The 23,927-nt window shown below is 45.8% G+C and overlaps 1 protein-coding gene across 1 annotated transcript in view; it reads right to left on the bottom strand.

Annotated features, from left to right (window-relative positions):
* The window catches only part of ALX4 (ALX homeobox 4), a 193,234-nt gene that overhangs the window by 60,233 nt on the left and 109,074 nt on the right, over window positions 1–23,927 (bottom strand). The window contains 1 exon segment of the mRNA XM_085643453.1: window positions 2,554–2,861. Within this exon segment, the coding sequence (XP_085499579.1) occupies window positions 2,554–2,861 (308 nt within the window).

Below are 23,927 nucleotides of genomic sequence, written 5' to 3'. Positions count from 1 at the left end.
ACAAATGCTGCACTGCTGGTTAGTGAGTGCATGTTAGATGCAGGTGGCGGGTTATGTGTATCTATGAGTGGTACGGTACATGAAGTAGACAGTACTGTACAGTGTTTGTATACTCTATACATGCACTGCTGTATGTGTACACCTCGATGGTACAATACATGGAGGGTCTGGGTTTCCTTTTGGGAGACCCCGGCCTGCAAGCTAAATCGTGCATTTGAGGTGGAGAGATCCCCTCAGACTGAGTTGTGGATTGGTGCATTCTTGTGAGTTGGGTGGCACACACGGGGGATTGGAGAGCGATGGTTCCTCTGTACACTTCAAAGGCTGCTCTTTCATCAGTGAGAGGTCACAAGGGTGAGACCTGGACACATCTCAGAAAAGGAGACGGGGCCGATAAGAGCATCATAATTATTATGGCTGGGATTCCTGGGCTAACCTTTTGAGGAACATATCACTGTGGCTGACATACAGGTTTGAGCTCGAGTCACTCCCATGGCCTGTGTTGTGAGACTATCAGCTTGGAAGACATCTCCACTGTGACATGCAGCATTTCAAGCGGGAGCAGAGAGGGAGCAGAAGAGCTTGCACTTGAAAAGAAGCAGAATCCCAGCATGAAACTTCAAAGACTTAGACCCTAAATCAACTTTGGAGTCCGGAAATGGACAAGAAGGAGGAGTTGAGACTCCAAAAATGGTCACCTGCCAAGCAGCCAGAAGGGCTGTGTGAGGAGGGGAAGCTCTGCAGGACTTCAGCCAATGACCAGGACTGGGTGCCAAGGCCAGCTATTCTCCCTGCTGGGTGAGGGGACATCACCCAGGAACCCCAAGACCACCTGCCCTGGAGCCTGGAGCACCAGCACCTGCCTGCTTGCAAGACAAGTATGCCCTGTGAGGAGGAGGAAAGCATTGGAGGGAACAAGGTCCATTGGTGAGCCTTGGTGAGTGGGCTCCATGTGCCAGGTTTGAGGAAATGTCTGCTGCACCAATTGGGTCCATTTTCAGGACTGAGTCAGTGACTCTGGTATGCTCGTAGAGGGCCTCCGTGAATATAGCTGTGGAAAAGGCTCCCGTGCTGTAAGGACCGAAGCCTGCGCTGTAAAGTTGTGGCGACTATGTAGGCAAGGAGGGGCCGCCATGGTAAAGCCTGCTATGCGGTAAGGACTGAAGTCTTGTGTGGCAACCCTGTGTGCCAGGATGGGGTGCTGGGAATATTTGTGCCATGTTGATCTGGTCAGAGGCCATAGACTGCGAGCAGTGGTGACCCATAGGTCAACGGGAGCAACGAGGACTGCGGCTGGTCTGACCCTGTTGGGCAAGTGAGGTTGCCATGGGAGCATCATCACCCAAGTTCGAGATTGAGGACCGGAGAGTCGCAATCACCTTCTCCATCGGGAGCATGGAGACACATACTACACATGAGGAGTGCAGGAAACCTCCAATCACTGCCGGAGCACGATCGCGAGGGAAAGACAGCTTGCCCCTGCTAATTGCAGCTTCTGAGACTGCATACAGACCAACCTGATCGGGACCTGAGACACTGTGAGCTGTTACAGGTGGGGTGCACTCCAGGGTTTTTCATGCTTCACTCCTACCGGAGGGGGTAAGATGTGTTTAAGGACTATCTGGAGTAACTCGCTGCTGCGCTAGAACACTTTTGACTTGAATTTAAGAGTCAGAGAGGACTCTTGAGACATGGCCTGCTAGTAGGGCATTCCCTGGATGTTGCCAGCAGTGAATGGAGAATAACTACTATTAATAATGCGAGGAGGGAGTAGGACAGGAAATTGCCATTGAAACACTAGAGCTCCAAATTCAAGGAGAATTGTGTTATTGTTTGTGAATATGGTATTTTTCCTTTGTGTGGTTAGCAGAAGAAAGAAAATATTTCTCTTTTTCATAAAAGTGAGTATTTGGCTGAACATTGTCCTATTGCTGCTGCTGTGTGCTTTTTGAGTTGTGAGCCTGTGTTCACTAATATGTATCCACCCCCCTCCCCCCCCCCTCCACCCAAGGAAGGTTTGGACTGTTCCACCACGTTTACCACTGAGAGTCAAGTGCAGAAAGGGTACTTGGCCCAGAGGCTCAGAATCCATAGTAGGCAGGGCCTGACACATCGGTAGTAAAAGGCCCCAACCCCCCTAGTCCCTGCGTGCCCCATGGCCCTCTGAAAAGGGGTTCTGACCCAAAGGCTCTAAAGCAAGAGTCATGGAGACCAGGATCTAAAGCCAATGTGACATCAGAGAGGCCATCTGGAGCAAGACTGATGGGACAGAGGTCGACAGATCTTCCTCATTTGTGATAGAGAGCTGTCTACAGAGATCTGGCTGTCTTGGCAGTGTGAAGGGAAATGTCAGGAGAGATTAGACTCCGCAGACAGTGTGGAAGGACAGAATTCAGAAAGATATGGCTCTGCAGAATATATCATGGGGAGAGTGCTCAAGGTACCAGAATCTGCCGTCGGTGTAATGGGGAGAGCATGAGAGAGACCAGTCTTTGCAGCAAGACTGATGCATGGACCTACACCAAGTGGTTCCCAGCAGCTCGAGGGACCTACCTGCACACGTGCTTCCGTCAGGTCTGTGCGCATGGCGAGCTGTTCCCGCGCGTATACGTCGGGGTAGTGCGTCTTCTGGAAGACCTTCTCCAGCTCCTCCAGTTGGTAGCTGGTGAACGTGGTGCGGTTGCGTCTCTTCTTGCCCTTGTTGCTCTCCGACTCGCCCTTCTCCATGGGGCTGGGTAAATCTCCGCTGGCCCTGTCCTGGGACCCCTTCCCGCCAGAGTCCTTCACCGTGAGGTAGCCACTGTCCATCCCTGAGAGGTCGCTGCTCGGAGTCAGCTCGGAATCCAAGGAGTTCTCTTTGGCTGCAGGAAAGAGAGAAAGGGAGGCAGTTTAGAAGTAGTTTATGTCCTGAGTAGAGATGTTCAAAGCCAGAGTGTAGCAGTGCATGGCAAACCTTAATACCACCTACAGATCCCATGCTTTAAATGCCAAGTTTTCATCATGAAAATATTATAAATAACTGTGTACAAGCTTCTATTATATGTGCTTTATCCTAACTCAAAATATAAAGAAAAACACCTAAGGCATAAAAAGCGGGGAGAAAAAGAAAAAGAGTGAGCAGACTCCCAAACAGGACCTCCAACTATAATAATAATAATATTAACTAAACTACTACTATTATCACTACTACTACTCCTCCTACTACTAATACTACTACCACCATTAATAGCATGAACAGCAACAAAACTACAACAGCAGCAACAGCAACAATCATAATACCAACAATAAGAATTGAATAAGAATGAAAGTATGTGGCACTGACACGGTCCGACCACGGCTGGTCAGGAGCGTAACACAGGCCCCTGCAGCCCCCGTGGTGCGGGGAGCCCGAAGCTCCAAGGGGTCCCCATCAGCACAGCACTTCCGCCGGAGAGTTCCTGATAGAGTCCGGAGGGGGCACCTCCATGTACCTTGCAGGGGGGCACCCTCAATTTTCGTTACGCCACTATGGCTGGTCTATTATGAATCTGCAAGTTACGGCCACACCTCTCATCCTTTACATTGGACAAGTCGAAGATGAGATATATGTTAATGCCGACTTTTAGATGCTTCGATGTTTGCCTTTTATTGACAGAATGACACCAAACTTTACAGAAAGATGGCTGTCCCATTCGGACAGTGTTTCACAATGAACTGAAGATCAGTCTAGAAAAAAGGGGGAGATGTAGGGATCTTTCCCAAAATTAATGTTCCATTCCTAACTCCATGGAACTTTACGGGGAGGGGAATTTACCTAACTCAAACAAGCACTAGCAAAGCCAAAATGTCTGGATTTTACTTTAGAGTCCTGACTAAAACATCAAATACAGCTGCAGTAAAAAAAAACAACAACAAATGATTGCTTTCTGTTTACAATACATCCTGGGAACCATTTAATTCTTTGTCTAAAGTCCTCTAAAAGGATAGGATTTCTCTATGCTGGAGCGACACCTTTTTCCCTTTCTTTTCACTTTCTTAGAAGGTGTACCTATCATAGGTTTTCACTCTTGTAATTGGTGCATTTGACTTTGTGGCATCACTGAACACCTCCAGAGACTGACATGGCATCAGTGAACACCCCCAGAGACTGACATGGCATCACTGAACATCCCCAGAGACTGACATGGCATCATTGAACACCCCCAGAGACTGACATGGCATCACTGAACACTCCCAATGACTAACATAGCATCACTGAACTCTCCCAATGACTACCATGGCATCACTGAACACTCCCAATGACTAACATGGCATCATGAACACTCCTATTGACTAACATGGCATCATGAACACTGGTGACAAGCGACTGACATTGCACCACTAAATACTTCCAGCAACTGACATGTCACCACTGAACACTCCTAGTCACTGACATGGCTTCACTGAACACTCCCAGTAACTGACATAGCATCATGAACACTGCTGTGACTGGTGACAAGCGACTGACATGGCACCACTGAACACTTCCAGCAACTGACATGGCACCACTGAACACTTCCAGCAACTGACATGGCACCATGAACACTCCTAGTGACTGACATGGCACCATGAACACTCCTAGTGACTGACATGGCATCACTGAACACTCCTAGTGACTGACATGGCACCATGAACACTCCTAGTGACTGACATGGCACCACTGAACACTCCTAGTGACTGACATGGCACCATGAACACTCCTAGTGATTGACATGGCACCATGAACACTCCTAGTGACTGACATGGCACCATGAACACTCCTAGTGACTGACATGGCACCATGAACACTCCTAGTGACTGACATGGCACCACTGAACACTTCCAGCAACTGAAATGGCACCATGAACACTCCTAGTGACTGACATGGCACCATGAACACTCCTAGTCACTGACATGGCTTCACTGAACACTCCCAGTAACTGACATGGCACCACTGAACACTTCTAGTGACTGACATGGCACCATGAACACTCCTAATGACTGACATGGCATCACTGAACACTCCTAGTGACTGACATGGCACCATGAACACTCCTAGTGACTGACATGGCACCATGAACCCTCCTAGTGACTGACATGGCACCATGAACCCTCCTAGTGACTGACATGGCACCATGAACACTCCTAGTGACTGACATGGCACCATGAACACTCCTAGTGACTGACATGGCACCACTGAACACTTCCAGCAACTGAAATGGCACCATGAACACTCCTAGTGACTGACATGGCACCATGAACACTCCTAGTCACTGACATGGCTTCACTGAACACTCCCAGTAACTGACATGGCACCACTGAACACTTCTAGTGACTGACATAGCACCATGAACACTCCTAGTGACTGACATGGAATCACTGAACACTCCTAGTGACTGACATGGCACCATGAACACTCCTAGTGACTGACATGGCACCATGAACCCTCCTAGTGACTGACATGGCACCATGAACACTCCTAGTGACTGACATGGCACCATGAACACTCCTAGTGACTGACATGGCACCACTGAACACTTCCAGCAACTGAAATGGCACCATGAACACTCCTAGTGACTGACATGGCACCATGAACACTCCTAGTCACTGACATGGCTTCACTGAACACTCCCAGTAACTGACATGGCACCACTGAACACTTCTAGTGACTGACATGGCACCATGAACACTCCTAATGACTGACATGGCATCACTGAACACTCCTAGTGACTGACATGGCATCACTGAACACTCCTAGTGACTGACATGGCATCACTGAACACTCCTAATGACTGACATGAACACTCCTAGTGACTGACATGGCATCACTGAACACTCCTAATGACTGACATGAACACTCCTAGTGACTGACATGGCACCATGAACACTCCTAGTGACTGACATGGCACCATGAACACTCCTAGTGACTCCCATGGCACCATGAACACTCCTAGTGACTGACATGGCACCATGAACACTCCTAGTGACTGACATGGCACCATGAACACTCCTAGTGACTCCCATGGCACCATGAACACTCCTAGTGACTCCCATGGCACCATGAACACTCCTAGTGACTGACATGGCACCATGAACACTCCTAGTGACTGCCATGGCACCATGAACACTCCTAGTGACTGACATGGCATCTCTGAACACTCCTAGTGACTGGCATGGCATCACTGAACACTCCTAATGACTGACATGGCACTATGAACACTCCTAGTGACTGACATGGCACCACTGAACACTCCTAATGACTGACATGGCACTATGAACACTCCTAGTGACTGACATGGCACCACTGAACACTCCTAATGACTGACATGGCATCACTGAACACTCCTAGTGACTGACATGGCATCACTGAACACTCCTAGTGACTGACATGGCACCATGAACACTCCTAGTGACTGATGTGACTCCACTGAATACTCCTGTGGCTGGTGACATTCACAGCCTCCTACTGGTATCCTATAAGATTTTCTGTGCACGGTTCACCAATGCTAGGAAAACATACTCGAGCTTTTGGAAATATATATGTAGCAGAATTTCACAGAACAATTCTGGGAAAAGATCACGATTTTTGCAAACCCTCTTAAGATCCTCCAAGCCTTCTACTAGGGAAGAAACCAGTCGATAAAATAACTTCCCCCTTACTGGCCAGCTGTGGTACTCGGCCGGTTTCAGCTCCTGGCAGGTGTAACGCCTATTGTTATTTTTCTTTCCCTCCTGTGCTTGTGACGGTGGTGGTCTGTCCCTGAGCCTGTCATGTTTCAGTGCATCCTTCCTGCCTGTGACGACGAGCACGCTCCCAGACAGAGGGCCCAGAGGCCTGAGGGGACCCACTGACCCCTGATTATAAGCAGTATATTACTATCGAAGCAACAGCTGGGGCGGAGGGGCAGGTTCGTTGCTCGCACTCCGCTCTTGCTCTGCCCGATCGACACAGCCCATGTCTCTCCCAGTATCTGCTGCTCCTGGTGATGCGGGTCATGACGACGCCTCATTGTGTCTGTTTGTTTTTAAATGTCCTCTCCCATCTGGAAGCTGAAATGCAGGCCCCGATTGCCCTGCATGAGCAAGGCCCAAAGCTTTTATTAGCTACTGAATGCATGGGTTGTTGAATACCATGGCTGACTCTTTCTTCCACCACCCTACACTTCCTGCCTCTTTATCATCCCCAGTACTGGAACTGCCTGGTCTTGATTCCACCGCATGCCTCTTTCCTCCACCACCCTAAACTTCCTGCCTCTTTATATCACCAGTACTAGTACTGCCTGGTCTTGATTCTACCTCATGCCTCTTTCTTACACCACCCTACACTTCCTGCCTCTTTAAATCACCAGTACTGGAACTACCTGTTCTTGATTCCACCTCATGCCTCTTTCTTCCACCACCCTACACTTCCTGCCTCTTTATATCACCAGTACTGGAACGGCCTGGTCTTGATTCCACCTCATGTCTCTTTCTTCCACCACCCTACACTTCCTGCCTCTTTATCTCCCCAGTACTGGAACTGCCTGGTCTTGATTCCACCTCATGTCTCTTTCTTACACCACCCTACACTTCCTGCCTCTTTATCTCCCCAGTACTGGAACTGCCTGGTCTTGATTCCACCTCATGTCTCTTTCTTACACCACCCTACACTTCCTGCCTCTTTATCTCCCCAGTACTGGAACTGCCTGGTCTTGATTCCACCTCATGTCTCTTTCTTACACCACCCTACACTTCCTGCCTCTTTATCATCCCCAGTACTGGAACTGCCTGGTCTTGATTCCACCTCATGCCTCTTTCCTCCACCACCCTACCCTTCCTGCCTCTTTATATCACCGGTACTGGTACTGCCTGGTCTTGATTCCACCTCATGTCTCTTTCTTACACCACCCTACACTTCCTGCCTCTTCATCTCCTGAACATCAGAGCTGCCTTGTCCTCATTCCTCCTCATACCTCTTGCTTCCACCACACTACACTTCTGTCTCTTTTTGTCACTCTTGCAGGTTATTTTTCAGCCCTCCTTCTACTCTGTCACTGTTTTCCAATATTGTGCATCCTCCCATTTCTGCCCTCCTCTCTCAAGCTCTGAGTCGAAGTCTGATGATGAAAGATTGGTCCAGGCCCCAGACATGAGTGCTGATGCCACCACCTGAGGCCACTGATGCAGTCTTGGACTCAAGCGTGTTTTATTGCAGAATTCCCAGATGTTCCAGGTGTCGGCCACTGTGTCCCGGAAGGGCTGAATCTGCCCCTCATGGGGTCTAACATGCGCCTGACCAATACTGGTCTTCACTAACCACCGGCCTACTACTGACGTCAATTCACCAGTACACCACCAACCCTTTGTCCCATCTGGCAACATACAGATGTCCCCATGCCCCAGTCCCTCAACAGTCTCAGCTTTGCTGCAGAGGGGTCTACAGGGAGTGATAAACGTGGAAACTCTAGAAAGTGAAATGGCTCTTAAAAGCCAGTATACTCCCGGTTACTGCCGCTACCTTGGCCCAGTATACTCCCAGTTACTGCCGCTACCTTCATGGCCTCTGGGCCCAGTATACTCCCGGTTACTGCCGCTACCTTCATGGCCCCTGGGCCCAGTATTCTCCCGGTTACTGCCGCTACCTTGGTCCAGCATACTCCCAGTTACTGCCGCTACCTTCATGGCCCCTGGGCCCAGTATACTCCCGGTTACTGCCGCTACCTTGGTCCAGTATACTCCCAGTTACTGCCGCTACCTTCATGGTCTCTGGGTCCAGTATGCTCCCAGTTACTGCTGCTACCATGGCCCAGTATACTCCCAGTTAGTGCCGCTACCTTCATGGCCCCTGGGCCCAGTATACTCCCGGTTACTGCCGCTACCTTGGTCCAGTATACTCCCAGTTACTGCCGCTACCTTCATGGCCTCTGGGCCCAGTATACTCCCGGTTGCTGCCGCTACCTTGGTCCAGTATACTCCCAGTTACTGCCGCTACCTTCATGGCCCCTGGGCCCAGTATACTCCCGGTTACTGCCGCTACCTTGGTCCAGTATACTCCCAGTTACTGCCGCTACCTTCATGGCCTCTGGGCCCAGTATACTCCCGGTTACTGACGCTACCTTGGTCCAGTATACTCCCGGTTACTGCCGCTACCTTCATGGCCTCTGGGTCCAGTATGCACCCATTTACTGCTGCTACCATGGCCCAGTATACTTCCAGTTACTGCCGCTACCTTCATGGCCTCTGGGCCCAGTATACTCCCGGTTACTGATGCTACCTTGGTCCAGTATACTCCCGGTTACTGCCGCTACCTTCATGGCCTCTGGGTCCAGTATACTTCCGGTTACTGCCGCTATCTTGGCCCAGTATACTCCCAGTTACTGCCGCTACCTTCATGGCCTCTGGGCCAAGTATACTTCCGGTTACTGCCGCTACCATGGCCCAGTATACTTCCAGTTACTGCCGCTGCCTTCATGGCCTCTGGGCCCAGTATACTTCCGGTTACTGCCGCTACCTTGGCACAGTATACTCCCAGTTACTGCTGCTACCATGGCCCAGTATACTTCCAGTTACTGCCGCTACCTTCATGGCCTCTGGGCCCAGTATACTCCCAGTTACTGCCGCTACCTTCATGGCCTCTGGGCTCAGTATACTCCCAGTTACTGCCGCTGCCTTCATGCCCCCTGAGACCGGGAGCAGCAGAGCAACACTGTGATAACCAAAAGGCAACCCAGTGGTAGATTACCGGTAGCTGAAGCCCATTGGCCTGTGAGGAAGCCCCCTACCGGCTAATCCTCCTCTTGCTTCACACTCAAGATGGCTGGCCCCATATACACCCCTCAGCAGGACCCTAATAGTCGGTGCTAAAAAACTCAAATACATCTCTCTGCAGGACCCTTATACTCAAGGCTAAAGGACCCATACACATGCCTCAGTGAGCCCCATATATACCTCTGTGCAGGGCCCATATACAACACCATGCTGGACCTATGCACACCTCTCTGTAGAACTCATATATGTCTCTCAGCTGGCTCCATATTCACCTCGCTGCAGAACCCATATACTCCAAGCTGCAGGACCCATATACTCCAAGCTGCAGGACCCATATACTCCAAACTGCAGGACCCATATACTCCAAACTGCAGGACCCATATACTCCAAGCTGCAGGACCCATATACTCCTCTCTGCAGGACCCATATACTCCAAGCTGCAGGACCCATATACTCCAAGCTGCAGGACCCATATACTCCAAGCTGCAGTACCCATATACTCCAAGCTGCAGGGCCCATATACTCCAAGCTGCAGGACCCATATACTCCTCTCTGCAGGACCCATATACTCCAAGCTGCAGGACCCATATACTCCTCTCTGCAGGACCCATATACTCCAAGCTGCAGGACCCATATACTCCAAGCTGCATGACCCATATACTCCAAGATGCAGGACCCATATACTCCAAGCTGCAGGACCCAGATACTCAAAGCTGCAGGACCCATATACTCCTCTCTGCAGGACCCATATACTCCAAGCTGCAGGACGCATATACTCCAAGCTGCAGGACCCATATACTCCAAGCTGCAGGACCCATCTACTCCAAGCTGCAGGACCCGTATACTCCAAGCTGCAGGACCCATATACTCCAAGCTGCAGGACCCATCTACTCCAAGCTGCAGGACCCATATACTCCAAGCTGCAGGACCCATATACTCCAAGCTGCAGGACCCATCTATGCGTCTTGGCATGACCTCTGTGCTCCCCTCTGCAGGATCCATATACTTCTCTCCATAGGAGCCATATATGTCTCACTGCAGGACCTATATACCTCTCTCCGTAGGACTCATATACGTCTCTCCATAGGACCCATAGCTGTCTCTCCCTTTAGGTCCCTTCTATGTCGCTCTGCAGAAGCCATCTACAGAAATGTCACATAAATGTAATGTAGAGCTTTTAGCTTAAATTTCTAGGCCTAAAGTACCAGACGTATTGAGCAAAAGACCTATTGTCAGCTTAGAGTGGGCGTAACGTCCACAGACTCTTGCCATTGGTTGACATTATTGTCAGTGTCCTTTGCGTTCTTATTCAATGGTTTGTCTTGTCCATTTTGTATCTGTCCCTGCCTGGGAGCATAGCCTGTTTACGTGTGTCCTTCCACTACACACTTTTAGGAAACTACTTTTTACTTTCTGTTTGAGCACTCCATGAGGGTGCGTGTACATCTACGCTCGTATTGCTCTCTTTTGCCAATATGTTTCTCACCCCTCATTCCTCTCTCTTGTTCGTGTTTTTCCCCCTCACAGCTCCACACTCGTCTGTTTCATTGATGTGTTTCTACCCCCATGCTTTGCCTTCCTCTCCCTTGCCCTTGTGCAGTTACCCTATCATCCGGGTTGCTTCCACCCTCGCCCACCATCTTGGTTCTTTCCACCTGTGTCCTCCATTTTGCTTTTCCCTCCTGCACCATCTGTGTGGCTTCACTCAACTACTTTTGAAAAAAATGCTTTTGCGCTGCTTTTTTATGTACTAATCCATCTCAGATCAGTACACAAAAAGGTGTCCGCATCGTGTTGTGGATGCTTATGTAAAGCTGCGCTCATCAACCAATTGACGCAGCAGCGTCATAGCGCCTTTTTTTCTCTTTAGCTGTGCTGCACATGCCTGTACTTATTTTATAACAGATTAACATCTAATATTACTATTTATGTAGTGCAAACCTAGCTAGGACGCATAGCTCAAGAGGGGGTGTGATACCCTGCAAGTAAATTAATTCTTGGCTTGGCAGGTGGGTCTCAGGGGGAGGGAGGGAGGGAGGGAGGGAGAGGGAGAGAGAGAGAGAGAGAGAGAGAGGGAATGAATGAATGAATGAATGAATAAATGAATGAATGTATATACATCTATCTATCTATCTGTTGGCTGAATTTCAAAATGTGAAACAAGATAACCAATAATCAATCCCGGCTTTCCTACTTGTCCAAATGGTGTGATGCTCTGCAAATATTCTATCACAGAGCCTCCTCTTTCTTTCGTATCACATTTAAGAGCATTCTGAAATACTGAAGTTCCAATTGGAAACTCTCCATCAGGGCTTCTTGTAGCAGAGACGAAGAAATGTCAAAATAAAGCGTCACAGGGTAGGGATTCAGGTCGTTGAGTTGTACGTGACTGTAGTTTTGAGTACCCAGGGAGAACCACCAGGCCTAGGTGGCACGGGCAGAGCTTCAGGGGTGTGGCTGTTCGGGGTGTGACATCCTTTAAATGCATTCTTGGTTTGGCTGTTAGATCTGGGGGCCCTGAGTCGTGTTTGTTCTGTCTTTTGTCCATTTTTCTCGTGGTTCTCATTTCCCCAAGAGCTTTAAACTGTTTTTTGGGAGTAAAATGTAAATGTATACAATGGCCGGTTTATCAGAAAAATAGCAAATCTGCACCCTTAGTAGGTACTCCTGAATGGGTGCAACTTTACAACTTTTTGGAATTCATAAAGTTAGCAGTAGTGGGCTTGGAAAGGGGTGGCAGCATCCGGTTTTCAGGCATAGCTCAGACAAACACCCAAAATGGGATGAATGCCGGCAACTAGTCTAACCTGTGGCAATCGCTTGGGGTACTAGTCCAACCCATGGTTTTACGCCCAGTGTGCCACTCGAGAAGGAGGCCCATTTTTTATTCCAGGGGAATGGTTTTATTTTCACTTTTGTCAGTAAGAACGTATTATTATTCTACGGGAATGGTTTTATTTTCACTTTTGTCAGTAAGGACGTATTATTATTCTAGAGGAATGGTTTTATTTTCACTTTTGCCAGTAAGGACGTATTATTATTCCAGGGGAATGGTTTTATTTTCACTTTTGTCAGTAAGGACGTATTATTATTCCAGAGGAATGGTTTTATTTTCACTTTTGTCAGTAAGGACGTATTATTATTCCAGGGGAATGGTTTTATTTTCACTTTTGTCAGTAAGGACGTATTATTATTCCAGGGGAATGGTTTTATTTTCACTTTTGTCAGTAAGGGCGTATTATTATTCTAGAGGAATGGTTTTATTTTCACTTTTGTCAGTAAGGACGTATTATTATTCCAGGGGAATGGTTTTATTTTCACTTTTGTCAGTAAGGACGTATTATTATTCCAGGGGAATGGTTTTATTTTCACCTTTGTCAGTAAGGACGTATTATTATTCCAGGGGAATGGTTTTATTTTCACCTTTGTCAGTAAGGACGTATTATTATTCCAGGGGAATGGTTTTATTTTCACTTTTGTCAGTAAGGACGTATTATTATTCCAGGGGAATGGTTTTATTTTCACTTTTGTCACTAAGGACGTATTATTATTCCAGGGGAATGGTTTTATTTTCACTTTTGTCAGTAAGGACGTATTATTATTCCAGGGGAATGGTTTTATTTTCACTTTTGTCAGTAAGGACGTATTATTATTCCAGGGGAATGGTTTTATTTTCACTTTTGTCAGTATTGACGTATTATTATTCCAGGGGAATGGTTTTATTTTCACTTTTTTTCAGTAAGGACGTATTATTATTCTAAGGTAATGGTTTTATTTTCACTTTTGTCAGTAAAGACGTATTATTATTCTAGGGGAATGGTTTTATTTTCACTTTTGTCAGTAAGGACGTATTATTATTCTAGGGGAATGGTTTTATTTTCACTTTTGTCAGTAAGGACGTATTATTATTCTAGAGCAATGGTTTTATTTTCACTTTTGTCAGTAAGGACGTATTATTATTCTAGGGGAATGGTTTTATTTTCACTTTTGTCAGTAAGGACGTATTATTATTCTAGGGGAATGGTTTTATTTTCACTTTTTTCAGTAAGGAGATATTATTTCAAATCAGTGCTGACCCTATTCCTCATAGACCCGTCTGTCAAAAACTTGGTCCGGTCACCCCTCCTTCCTGCAGACCTCCACTTTTTGGGGAAATTCCAGGTTCACACCCCTGACTCACTCTGACTAAACTATACCCCTCAGCGCTGTACATTACATGGGGGTATGGGAGGCAATCTACATGGCCGTGTACATCAAGTGAAAAATACACAAATACAAATTCAAACATTACATTCCCTGCAGAGCGCACCCCAGAATTTAAATCCGTGATCTTCAGGAGCCTTTACATCTGCTTTAACCCACTGAGCTACTGCACCAGCCTCTTCAATCTTGTAAAGATGATCTCTCATAGGAAAGAATGGGCTTTCGTTAGAATTTCATATTTGGATGTAAATACACATATACACAGCTGTTACACACATGGGCAGGTGTGCATGCTGTGCTTGTCCAGTCCTGGGAGGACCTGGCCTGGCAGTTCGGGCTGGACTGTTCTCATGAGGCACAGGGTCAAGACTGATTTGCATATGGCTGGGTTCAAACTGGAATGACTTGGTGAGCGAAAAAACGATGGATTTAGGCCCAGATCTCTGTACTGGGGTGAATGTATGACATTGTTCTGCATTCTGTCCATCAACTGTTGTTTTTGCATTTGTCACCCCGAGTGGGACGGGTATTCTCAGACGTGAGTCCCGTGCTCTCCATGCCACTGGAATCAAGCTATCCTGGCTGAAGAGGGGTGAAACCCCGAAAACGGTCCTAGGATGCTTGCTTCCAGTCCAGGGAGGACCTGGCTTGGCAGTTCGGGCTGGACTGTTCCCATGAGGCACAGGGTCAAGACTGATTTGCATATGGCTGGGTTCAAACTGGAATGGCATGGGGAGCATAAAAATGATGAATTTAGGTTCAGATCTCTGTACGGGGGTGAATATTTGATATTGTTCTGCATTCTGTCCATCAATTGTGACTCGACTGTAAATTTGATGAAACTGAAGGCCAGATTGATAAACGCTGGGGAGAAACTGAAGTAATACGAATTGTATAATGTTTTTTCTAGTACAAATGGAAATTTGCTCAGAGTTTTGGGGTTTGATAAATATTTCTGGCCTAACATAAAGCAACTGTGCTGTTAATGCCATTGCATCTCAAATATGCTTTGCTTCTACCCTGCTGAAGTGAGGTGTACGCCTTTTATCCACCCAAGAAGAATGAAAGGCAGAGCAGGACGTACGGGTAATACAAGTAAGTGAGCCGAAGGTTACATACACAATACCCTGCATCAGGCACTCAACCCACTTTGCTAATTTCCTGTAAGTTGTTAGAAGGTCTCATGAATTTACCCAATAATTAGAGAATTATGTGGTTGTCAATGTGTTGAGAAATTACAAAAATAGCTCGCCAACCGAAAAATATGACCCCCTGCTTCCTAAATTCCCCCTGGAGGGCAGTGAAGGAAATGAAAGAGGTTTTCCCTGGGACCAGCTGGGAACTCAGTGCAACTTTCAAGAAAGAAAAATATTTATTTAAATTACTCAAAAATGGCCCCGCTTTTAAAACCTTTCCCTGAAGAGTACCCAAAAACATTTCAGAACATGATTCCATTAACCCCCTTGCCCTGATTTTAAAGAGCATATTTCAGCAGCGGGCCTTTTGACGAAAACTAATAAATAAAGCAGCTGTAATCCTGGGGCAGCCACGCTGAAGGTGTCGGCTCTGTTTATCGGCATGACAGGCCCAACCAGAGGCGTTCGAGTGCTGCAGAAGTGCCTGTCAAGCGCCTCGACGGTCCCCAAAACAGTATGCCCACTTTCCTGCTATAATCTTCAGGAGGAAGTATTAATATTGCGGGGTTTTTTTATTGGCCATTAAGAGCGCCACAACCAGCGCCAACTCTAGGGGCTTCAGAGTGCTTTGACTAAATGCTGTTTTATGTTCTCGAAGTTTGCACTGTGAGGAGGTCTGCCACTCGTCTGGCTTCTTGGCACTTATGGTCTCTCAAGGGAGTTCAGACTCTTGTTTTGGGCTGCCTGACGAGTGCTTTACTGCCCATGTATGGCCTGAATGTGGGAGCATTATAACGCATTACCGCACATATACGGGTTGCTTTAGTGTTAATTACTGCACGTTTCTGAGCTGCATTAGTGTGTATTACCGCACATATCTGGGATGTACTCATCTGGGCTGCATTAATGTACGTTTCCCCAAATATCTGGGATGCGCTAATCTGGGCCGCATTAGTGTGTATCACCGCACATATCTGGAATGTACTCATCTGGGCTGCATTAATGTGCATTTCCCACATATCTGGGATGCGCTTATCTGGGCTCCATTAGTGTGTATTACCGCACATATCTGGGATGTACTCATCTGGGCTGCATTAATATGCATTTCCCCACATATCTGGGATGCGCTTATCTGGGCTGCATTAGTGTGTATTACCAGATATATCTGAAATGCGCTTATCTGATCCACATTAGTGTGTATTACCGCTCATATCTGGGATGCGCTTATCTGGGCTGCATTAGTGTGTATTACAGCACATATCTGGATGAGCTTAGCTAGGCCGCATTAGTGTGCATTTCCCCACATATCTAGGCTGCTTTAGAGTGTATTATCGCACATGTCTGGGATGCGCTTATCTGAGCCGCATTAGTGTGTATTACAGCACATATCTGGAATGTACTCATCTGGGCTGCATTAATGTGCATTTCCCCACATATCTGGGATGCGCTTATCTGGGCTGCATTAGTGTGTATTACCAGATGTATCTGAAACGCGCTTATCTGATCCACATTAGTGTGTATTACCGCTCATATCTGGGATGCGCTAATCTGGGCTGCATTAGTGTGTATTACCAGATGTATCTGAAACGCGCTTATCTGATCCACATTAGTGTGTATTACCGCTCATATCTGGGATGCGCTAATCTGGGCTGCATTAGTGTGTATTACCAGATGTATCTGAAATGCGCTTATCTGATCCACATTAGTGTGTATTACCGCTCATATCTGGGATGCGCTAATCTGGGACGCATTAGTGCGTATTACAGCACATATCTGGATGAGCTTAGCTAGGCCGCATTAGTTTGCATTTCCCCACATATCTAGGCTGCATTAGTGTGTATTACCGCACATGTCTGGGATGCGCTTATCCGGGCAGCGTTAGTGTGTATCACTGCACATATCTGGGATGCGCTAATCTGGGCCGCATTAGTGTGTATCACCGCACATATCTGGATACGCTTATCTGGTTAGCGTTAGTGTGTGTTACCGCACATATCTGGGATGCGCTAATCTGGGCCGCATTAGTGTGTATTACAGCACATATCTGGATGCGCTTATCTTGGCCGCATTAGTTAGTATTATCGCACATATCTGGGATGCACTCATCCGGGCTACATTAGTGTGTATTACTGCACATATCTGGGATGCACTTATCAGCCTGCATTTGTGTGTATTGTTGCACATATCTGAGATGTGCTTATCCGGGCCACATTAGTGTGTTTTACCGCACATATCTGGGATGTACTCATCTGGACTGCATTAATGTGCATTTCCCCACATATCTGGGATGCACTTATCTGGGCTGCATTAGTGTGTATTACCACACATATCAGGGATTTACTCATCTGGGATGCATTAATGTGCATTTCTGGATGCGCTTATCTGATCCGCATTAATGTGCATTTCCCCACATATCTGAGATGCGCTTATCTGGGCTGCATTAGTGTGCATTACCATGCATATCTGAGATGTGCTTATCTGATCCACATTAGTGTGTATTATCGCTCATATCTGGGATACGCTAATCTGGGCCGCATTAGTGTGTATTACAGCACATATCTGGATGCGCTTATCTGGGCTGCATTCATGTGCATTTCCACACATATCTGGGATGCAGTTATCTGGGCTGCATTAGTGTGTATTACCGCACATATCTGGATGCGCTTTTCTTGGCTGCATTAATAAGTATTACCACACATATCTGGGATGCACTCATCTGGGCTGCGTTAGTGTGTATTATTGCACATATCTGGGATGCACTTATCAGGCTCGCATTTGTGTGTATTGCTGCACATATCTGAGATGCCCTTATCTGGGCCTCATTAGTGAGTATTACCACACATATCTTGGATGCACTCATCTGGTCCGCATTCGTGTGTATTACCGCACATATCTGGGATGCACTAATTTGGGCTGCATTTGTCTGTATTACCGCACATACCTGGGATGTGCTAATCTGGGCTACATTAGTGTGTATTTCCGCACATATCTCGAATGCACTCATCTGGGCTGCATTAGTGTGTATTACCGCACATATCTGGATATGCTTATCTGGGCTGCATTAGTGTGTATTACCGCACATATCTGGGATGCGCTTATCTGGGCTACATTAGTGTGTATTTCCGCACATTTCTCGAATGCACTCATCTGGGCTGCATTAGTGTGTATTACTGCACATATCTGGATATGCTTATCTGGGCTGCATTAGTGTGTATTACCGCACATATCTGGGATGCGCTTATCTGGGCTACATTAGTGTGTATTACCGCATATACCTGGGATGCGCTTATAAGGGCTGCATTAGTGTGTATTACCGCACATTTCTGGGATGCACTTATCTGGGCTGCATTACTGTGTATCACCGCACATATCTGGGAAGCACTATTCTGGCTGCATTAGTGTGTATTGGTGCAGAGATAGAATATCGAGTAAAAAATACCGAATTGCACAAATATCGTGGCAAAAACATCGTGGGTCAGGAGTATTGACAGACAAATTTGCGTGGTCAAGAATATCGATTTTAGGTAAGTAATATAGATGTAAAAAATATCGCAGTGTTTAATATTGTTTGCAAAAGTACAGTTGTTAAAAATATCGATTTTTTATTAATGTTATGTATTTTACTATATATTTTATGTGTGTGATGCTTGTTTTTTTGTAAAAGAATTGTTCGTATTTTCATTATATGTGATAAAATTTTAGTAGTTATCAAAAAAATATATATATTTTGCGTTTTTAGTTTCGTAGCGGGTTGTGGGGTGGGAAGTAATTTAATTATATAAAAGTTATTGAATAATTTGTATTTATTAATATTTATTTAATTATGATGTAGTGTTAAATGTGTAAATTAATGTATTATTAATTATTTTATAATTAGTTGTTAATTAAATTAATTAATTGGTAATTATTGATGGTAATTCTGTAATTAATTTTAGGAGTGTATTGTGGTGTTTACAGGTGTAAATGGTGGGGAGTGATTTATTTTTTATTGATGAATTATTAATTAGTTGTTAATATAAATTAATAAATTAGTAATTAATTATGGTAATTGTGTAATTAATTTTAGGTGTGTGTTGTGGTGTTTATAAGTGTAAATGGTGGGAAGGGTAAGAAGTAATTTATTTTTTATTGATGAATTATTAAATTGTTGTTAATTTACCCTACTTTTGCACTCACTGGAGTGGGAATAGTCAATTTTACCCCTCAGCTATCCAACATTTTCCCTATTGTATACCTTGTTATGAGAGGGAGCCGCTACTGGCAGTGACGTCTGGATCTTTCAGTGGTCACTTACATAAGCAAATATGTATTGGAAATTCACTTCAAAATGTATGTTAATACTGTCAGAGTAACACCTGAGTGACTGTTCACCGCGTTTGGGTGGGATTTTCCTGACCGCTCCACAGACACACACCTAGGAAGGCTCACAAGTAAACGCTAACAGAAGTCGTTGGAGTGTGTAAGTTAATACACACTCTTGTTTAACTGACCTGTGCAAGTTTTAAATCATTTGTACATATGATGTAGTTTACACAGGCGTAATTACTTATATTTACTAACCAAAGACAGTCCCAAGTTTGGAAATCTCTTTCATAAATCAGCCAGTTGTGTTATGTGCTAGGGTGACAGGTCACATGACTACTTATGCAGGTTCTCGAGGAGAAGAAACGCTAAAAACATTTATATGTGACTCTTGTAGTTGGGACAAGGGGGGTTTCTCAATGTAGTATCTGATCTAAAAGAAAGGCCACTGGAATTATGCAACAGCAAATTATGCTGCAGACATGACTGACATGGATCAAGAAAAGGCAAATTATGTGGCATAATGCAGCACAACTGCTCACAGTATTAATTATTTTAAAACAAACTTTTTTAATTGAATTCTGCAGATTGTGCAGAAGATGATGAATTATGTGGCAAATTGAGTAAATCCATATTTATGTGGAGAATGACGTGGCAACTAAATCACATAATTCCAGTGGCCTTTTCTATCGGTCTCCACTCCTCTGACCCTCATTCTGCAAGGCCATGTCCCTGCACTGTGCTCCGGCACACAAGTGCATATGGCAGACCGCAGGTACTCCCTCGGTACTCAAGGCATCAGCTGCACATTAAAGTAAGGGGAGGTCCGCGGTGTAAGATGGGAAAAGAAACTGCCTCTGACAAGCGGCAATAAAAAGGCCATTGTCAGGCGCATCTGCTGAGTGTTGGGTTTCTAGGCCTGTGCCCTGAATGCAGAAGAATGTGCTTCATGTGGCTCTCTCTTCCTCTATAATCTGACGATTTCAATTCCTGGCTCACTGTAAGGTTTATTCGGTAAGAACAAGCATTGGCAAAGCCAACAGTTTTCACCTTTGGGACCTATGACTGTCAATTCGTTATGGCTGTGCTGCACAGCATTGTCAAAAAGCATTGTAACTGATGCTCTGCAGCATGGCCAAAATAAATAAAGGCACAATGAAGCAGCTACTACTGGTATGCACACATCTACGAAATGACGTAGGTGCTACTTTCCTTTTTACATACCAATCTGAACTAGATCAGTAAATGTAAAAAATCAAAGCTTAGTAGCCCAAAGCGTTTTTTTTTAAAGCGGAGGGGCGGCAGTAAATTTCTGCCTGATACTCCAAAACGAATAACATTTATGAATACAAAATAGAACCACAGGGATTGCAGGGGGGCAACAGAGGACTGGCTCAGAGTTGTGGGAGATGATAAAGTATAAATAAAGGGTGCAAGAGGTAGGGAAAGTGAGCACACGAGTGAGAGAGCAACACAGACAGTGGAGGAGATGTACCAGAGGGAGTCAACAACAAATGGAAGAGGGGAAAAGCACACAAGGGAGAGCGCAACATGAAACTCGGGAGCGGAGAGAGGCACAGGAGAGAGAGAGTGCAACATGGAGTGCAGGAGGACGGGAGAAGCATACAAGGGAGAGAGCAACACAAACAGAGGAGGAGATGCAACGGAGAAAGAGAACAACAAATGGACAAGGGGAAAGGCAAACAAGGGAGAGACCAACATGAAACTCAGGAGTGGAGAGAGGCACAGGGAAAGGAGAGCGCAACATGGAGTGAAGGAGGGCAGGGCAGACGCACACAAGAGAGAGAGCAACACAGACAGTGGACGAGATGAACCAGAGGGAGACAACAACAAATGGGCACGTGGAAAAGCATACAAGGGAGAGAGCAACATGAAACTCAGGAGCGGAAAAAAACACACAAAAGAGAGAGAGCAACATGGAGTGCAAGAGGGCGGGAAATGCACACAAGGGAAAGAGCAACACAGATGGTGGAGGAGGTGCACCGGAGGGGGACCACAACAAATGGACAAGGGGAAAAGCACATAAGGGAGAGCACAACATGGAGAGCAGGAGGATGGGAGATGCACACAAGGGAGGGATGTGAAAAACATTTAATCTTATGGAGTGCTTAATCAAAAAGAAAAAGTACTTCCCACGTCAGCTAATGAAAAAGATGGTAAAGAGACCGTTATCTAAGAAAGGACAAAGACAAGTTGGCACAAGATGGACAAGGAAATGAATCGAATGAGAAGCAAGGAAATGACAGTGACAATAAAATCAACCAGTGGTAAGTAATGAGTGGGCTTTAAGCCCACTGTAAGCTACTGGTAAGCCCAGTAGCCCACAATAGGTAATTTTTAATAGGTGAGACCTGAAATTTACTTTGTACTCCCCAAAAGCAAGAATCAATTACCAAGCTTCCAATCATGACTTCATTTTGCCTGACCACTCTGGGTGACCCGGGGCAAACCCATCCATATCCTTTGCCATATTTCCATTCGGACAGCCTGCAGACTAAAAGAGGTGCCCCAATGTAAACTGTAGCTCTTGGTCTGTTTGCGTTTCATTGGCAGAGCACGGGGCAGGCCACATTGTACCGAAGCGCACTTTTGAGTGACATATTTTGTTTCCTTCTTTTTATGAAGGGGTTGGGGAATAGCAGTTCTAGAAATAGTTCTTAGCCTTATAATATGTATGTTACTGGATATGTGAGTCGTACAGCATCACCAAGTGACAGCACGTAGCCGCTTGGAGCTAGCTACAGACTTCGATCTGTGGTTATGAGTGACCCAATGTTGTCCTGAGGCAAGAGCAGGTGAGTCTGTTGATCATCCTACCTAGTCTTTGTAAATGTGGAGTGCGGAGGGGATTGTCTCTGGTGGTCTCTATGTGGCGGCTCACAGTGCGGTTTTGGGTCTTTTTTTTAGCAGGTTGGGTTCACGTGGACCTCTTGTGGCAAGGGTGTTTGTATGAACTATTTTAGTCTGGTCTTTAAGGATACTATCAATGGTTGGTTCCTGACTTTCTTTTAACAGGTTAGTAGGTACTGCAGCCTGGTCCTTGACGTTTGAGTGTCCAGTGTAGTCCTAGCGAGGTTGCGACTGACCCGTGTACCACTCTGATATAATTTATCAGAGGGCCCACATTCGCCGTGCAGACTCAATAGGATGCTTAGTGTTTTGGGTGCAGTCTACATTCAGCATCATGAGTTCTTGGCTTTGCCAGCGGAGTTTATAGGGTGGTTGTACAGTCCAATGTATCAGTTGTCCAAGAGTCAAATCAGCGACTGTGGAAAAGGCGTGTTGAATGGTTCCCGTGCACCTGTAAGGTGCTAGACTAACTCTCGTGGAGGGTTCTTTAGTGCATTAAAGTTGGTTGACGATTTGCTACATCGGGGTTTCTACTATTTTATTTGTTGTATTCCTTACCCAATTCACAGTAAATGCACCCGTATATACTAGAGCATAGATAGACAGAGAGACAGAATAGACAGATAGATGACAGACAGATAGATGACAGACAGATAGATGACAGACAGATAGATGACAGACAGATAGATGACAGACAGATAGATGACAGACAGATAGAAGACAGATAGATAGATAGATAGATAGATAGATAGATAGATAGATAGATAGATAGATAGATAGATAGATAGATAGATAGATAGATAGATAGATAGATGTTTTGTATTCCTGAACTTGCCTCTTTCTTGACTGTCACATGAGTCCCTGCCGGACCCTGGTTCAGTTTCTTTCCAGGTTAAGTGCAAAGAAGGCTGGGCACTCTTGCAATATATTACCTACTGGCGGTCTCCAGTATTATCTACTAGCAGTCGCCAGTAGGTAGTTATAGTTAGGACCTTGTTTCTATTCAAAAAGCGTTTTTTCTTTTCCCAATAACTTTGGCACCGGTTGACGAATCTTTGCGAAATTTTCAAAACGTTGGTCCCGCTCCCGTCAGCTCCTATCCTGAAAGTTTCCGGGTGATTTGCCTAGCGGGGGCCGAGAAAAAAGGGGGGGTCCCAAAACGCGTATTCTTCATGTTATTTCCGGTAGGAAACTTTAAAAACAACTACAGCCCGAACTGCTGAACGGAATTACACCAAATTTGGCAAAAAGGTAGCCCTTGGTTCAGAAAGAGACTTATTTTTTAAATGGTGTAAATCCGTTCAGTAGTTCCTGAGAGATTCAAAAAATAGAGGTCAAAAATCAATTTCCTTTAGGAAACTTTAGACACGGTTACAGCTGAAACTGCTGAACGGAATTACACCAAATTTGGCAAAAAGGTACTGCTTGGTTCATAAAGTGACCTTTTGTTTTTAATGGTGTAAATCCGTTCAGTAGTTTGAGATATTAAAGGAAAAATATCTTTATATATCTGGACGGGACCTAACTACACAAGCACGAGCTTGGCTCTAATTGGCTGCAAGCACTTCAATCCAGGAAGTGTTGGCAGCCATCTTGGTGCAATGCTTTTTAGGTCTCGCCTAGCGATGCAGCGCATGCGCTGCCCACTACACAAACACCACTGCACTGCCC

The sequence above is a fragment of the Triturus cristatus genome, chromosome 3_1, assembly GCF_964204655.1.
Source record: "Triturus cristatus chromosome 3_1, aTriCri1.1, whole genome shotgun sequence".
Lineage (NCBI taxonomy): Eukaryota > Metazoa > Chordata > Amphibia > Caudata > Salamandridae > Triturus > Triturus cristatus.
Note: the sequence above shows the minus strand (reverse complement) of the source record. Positions and strands in the feature narration are given on the sequence as shown.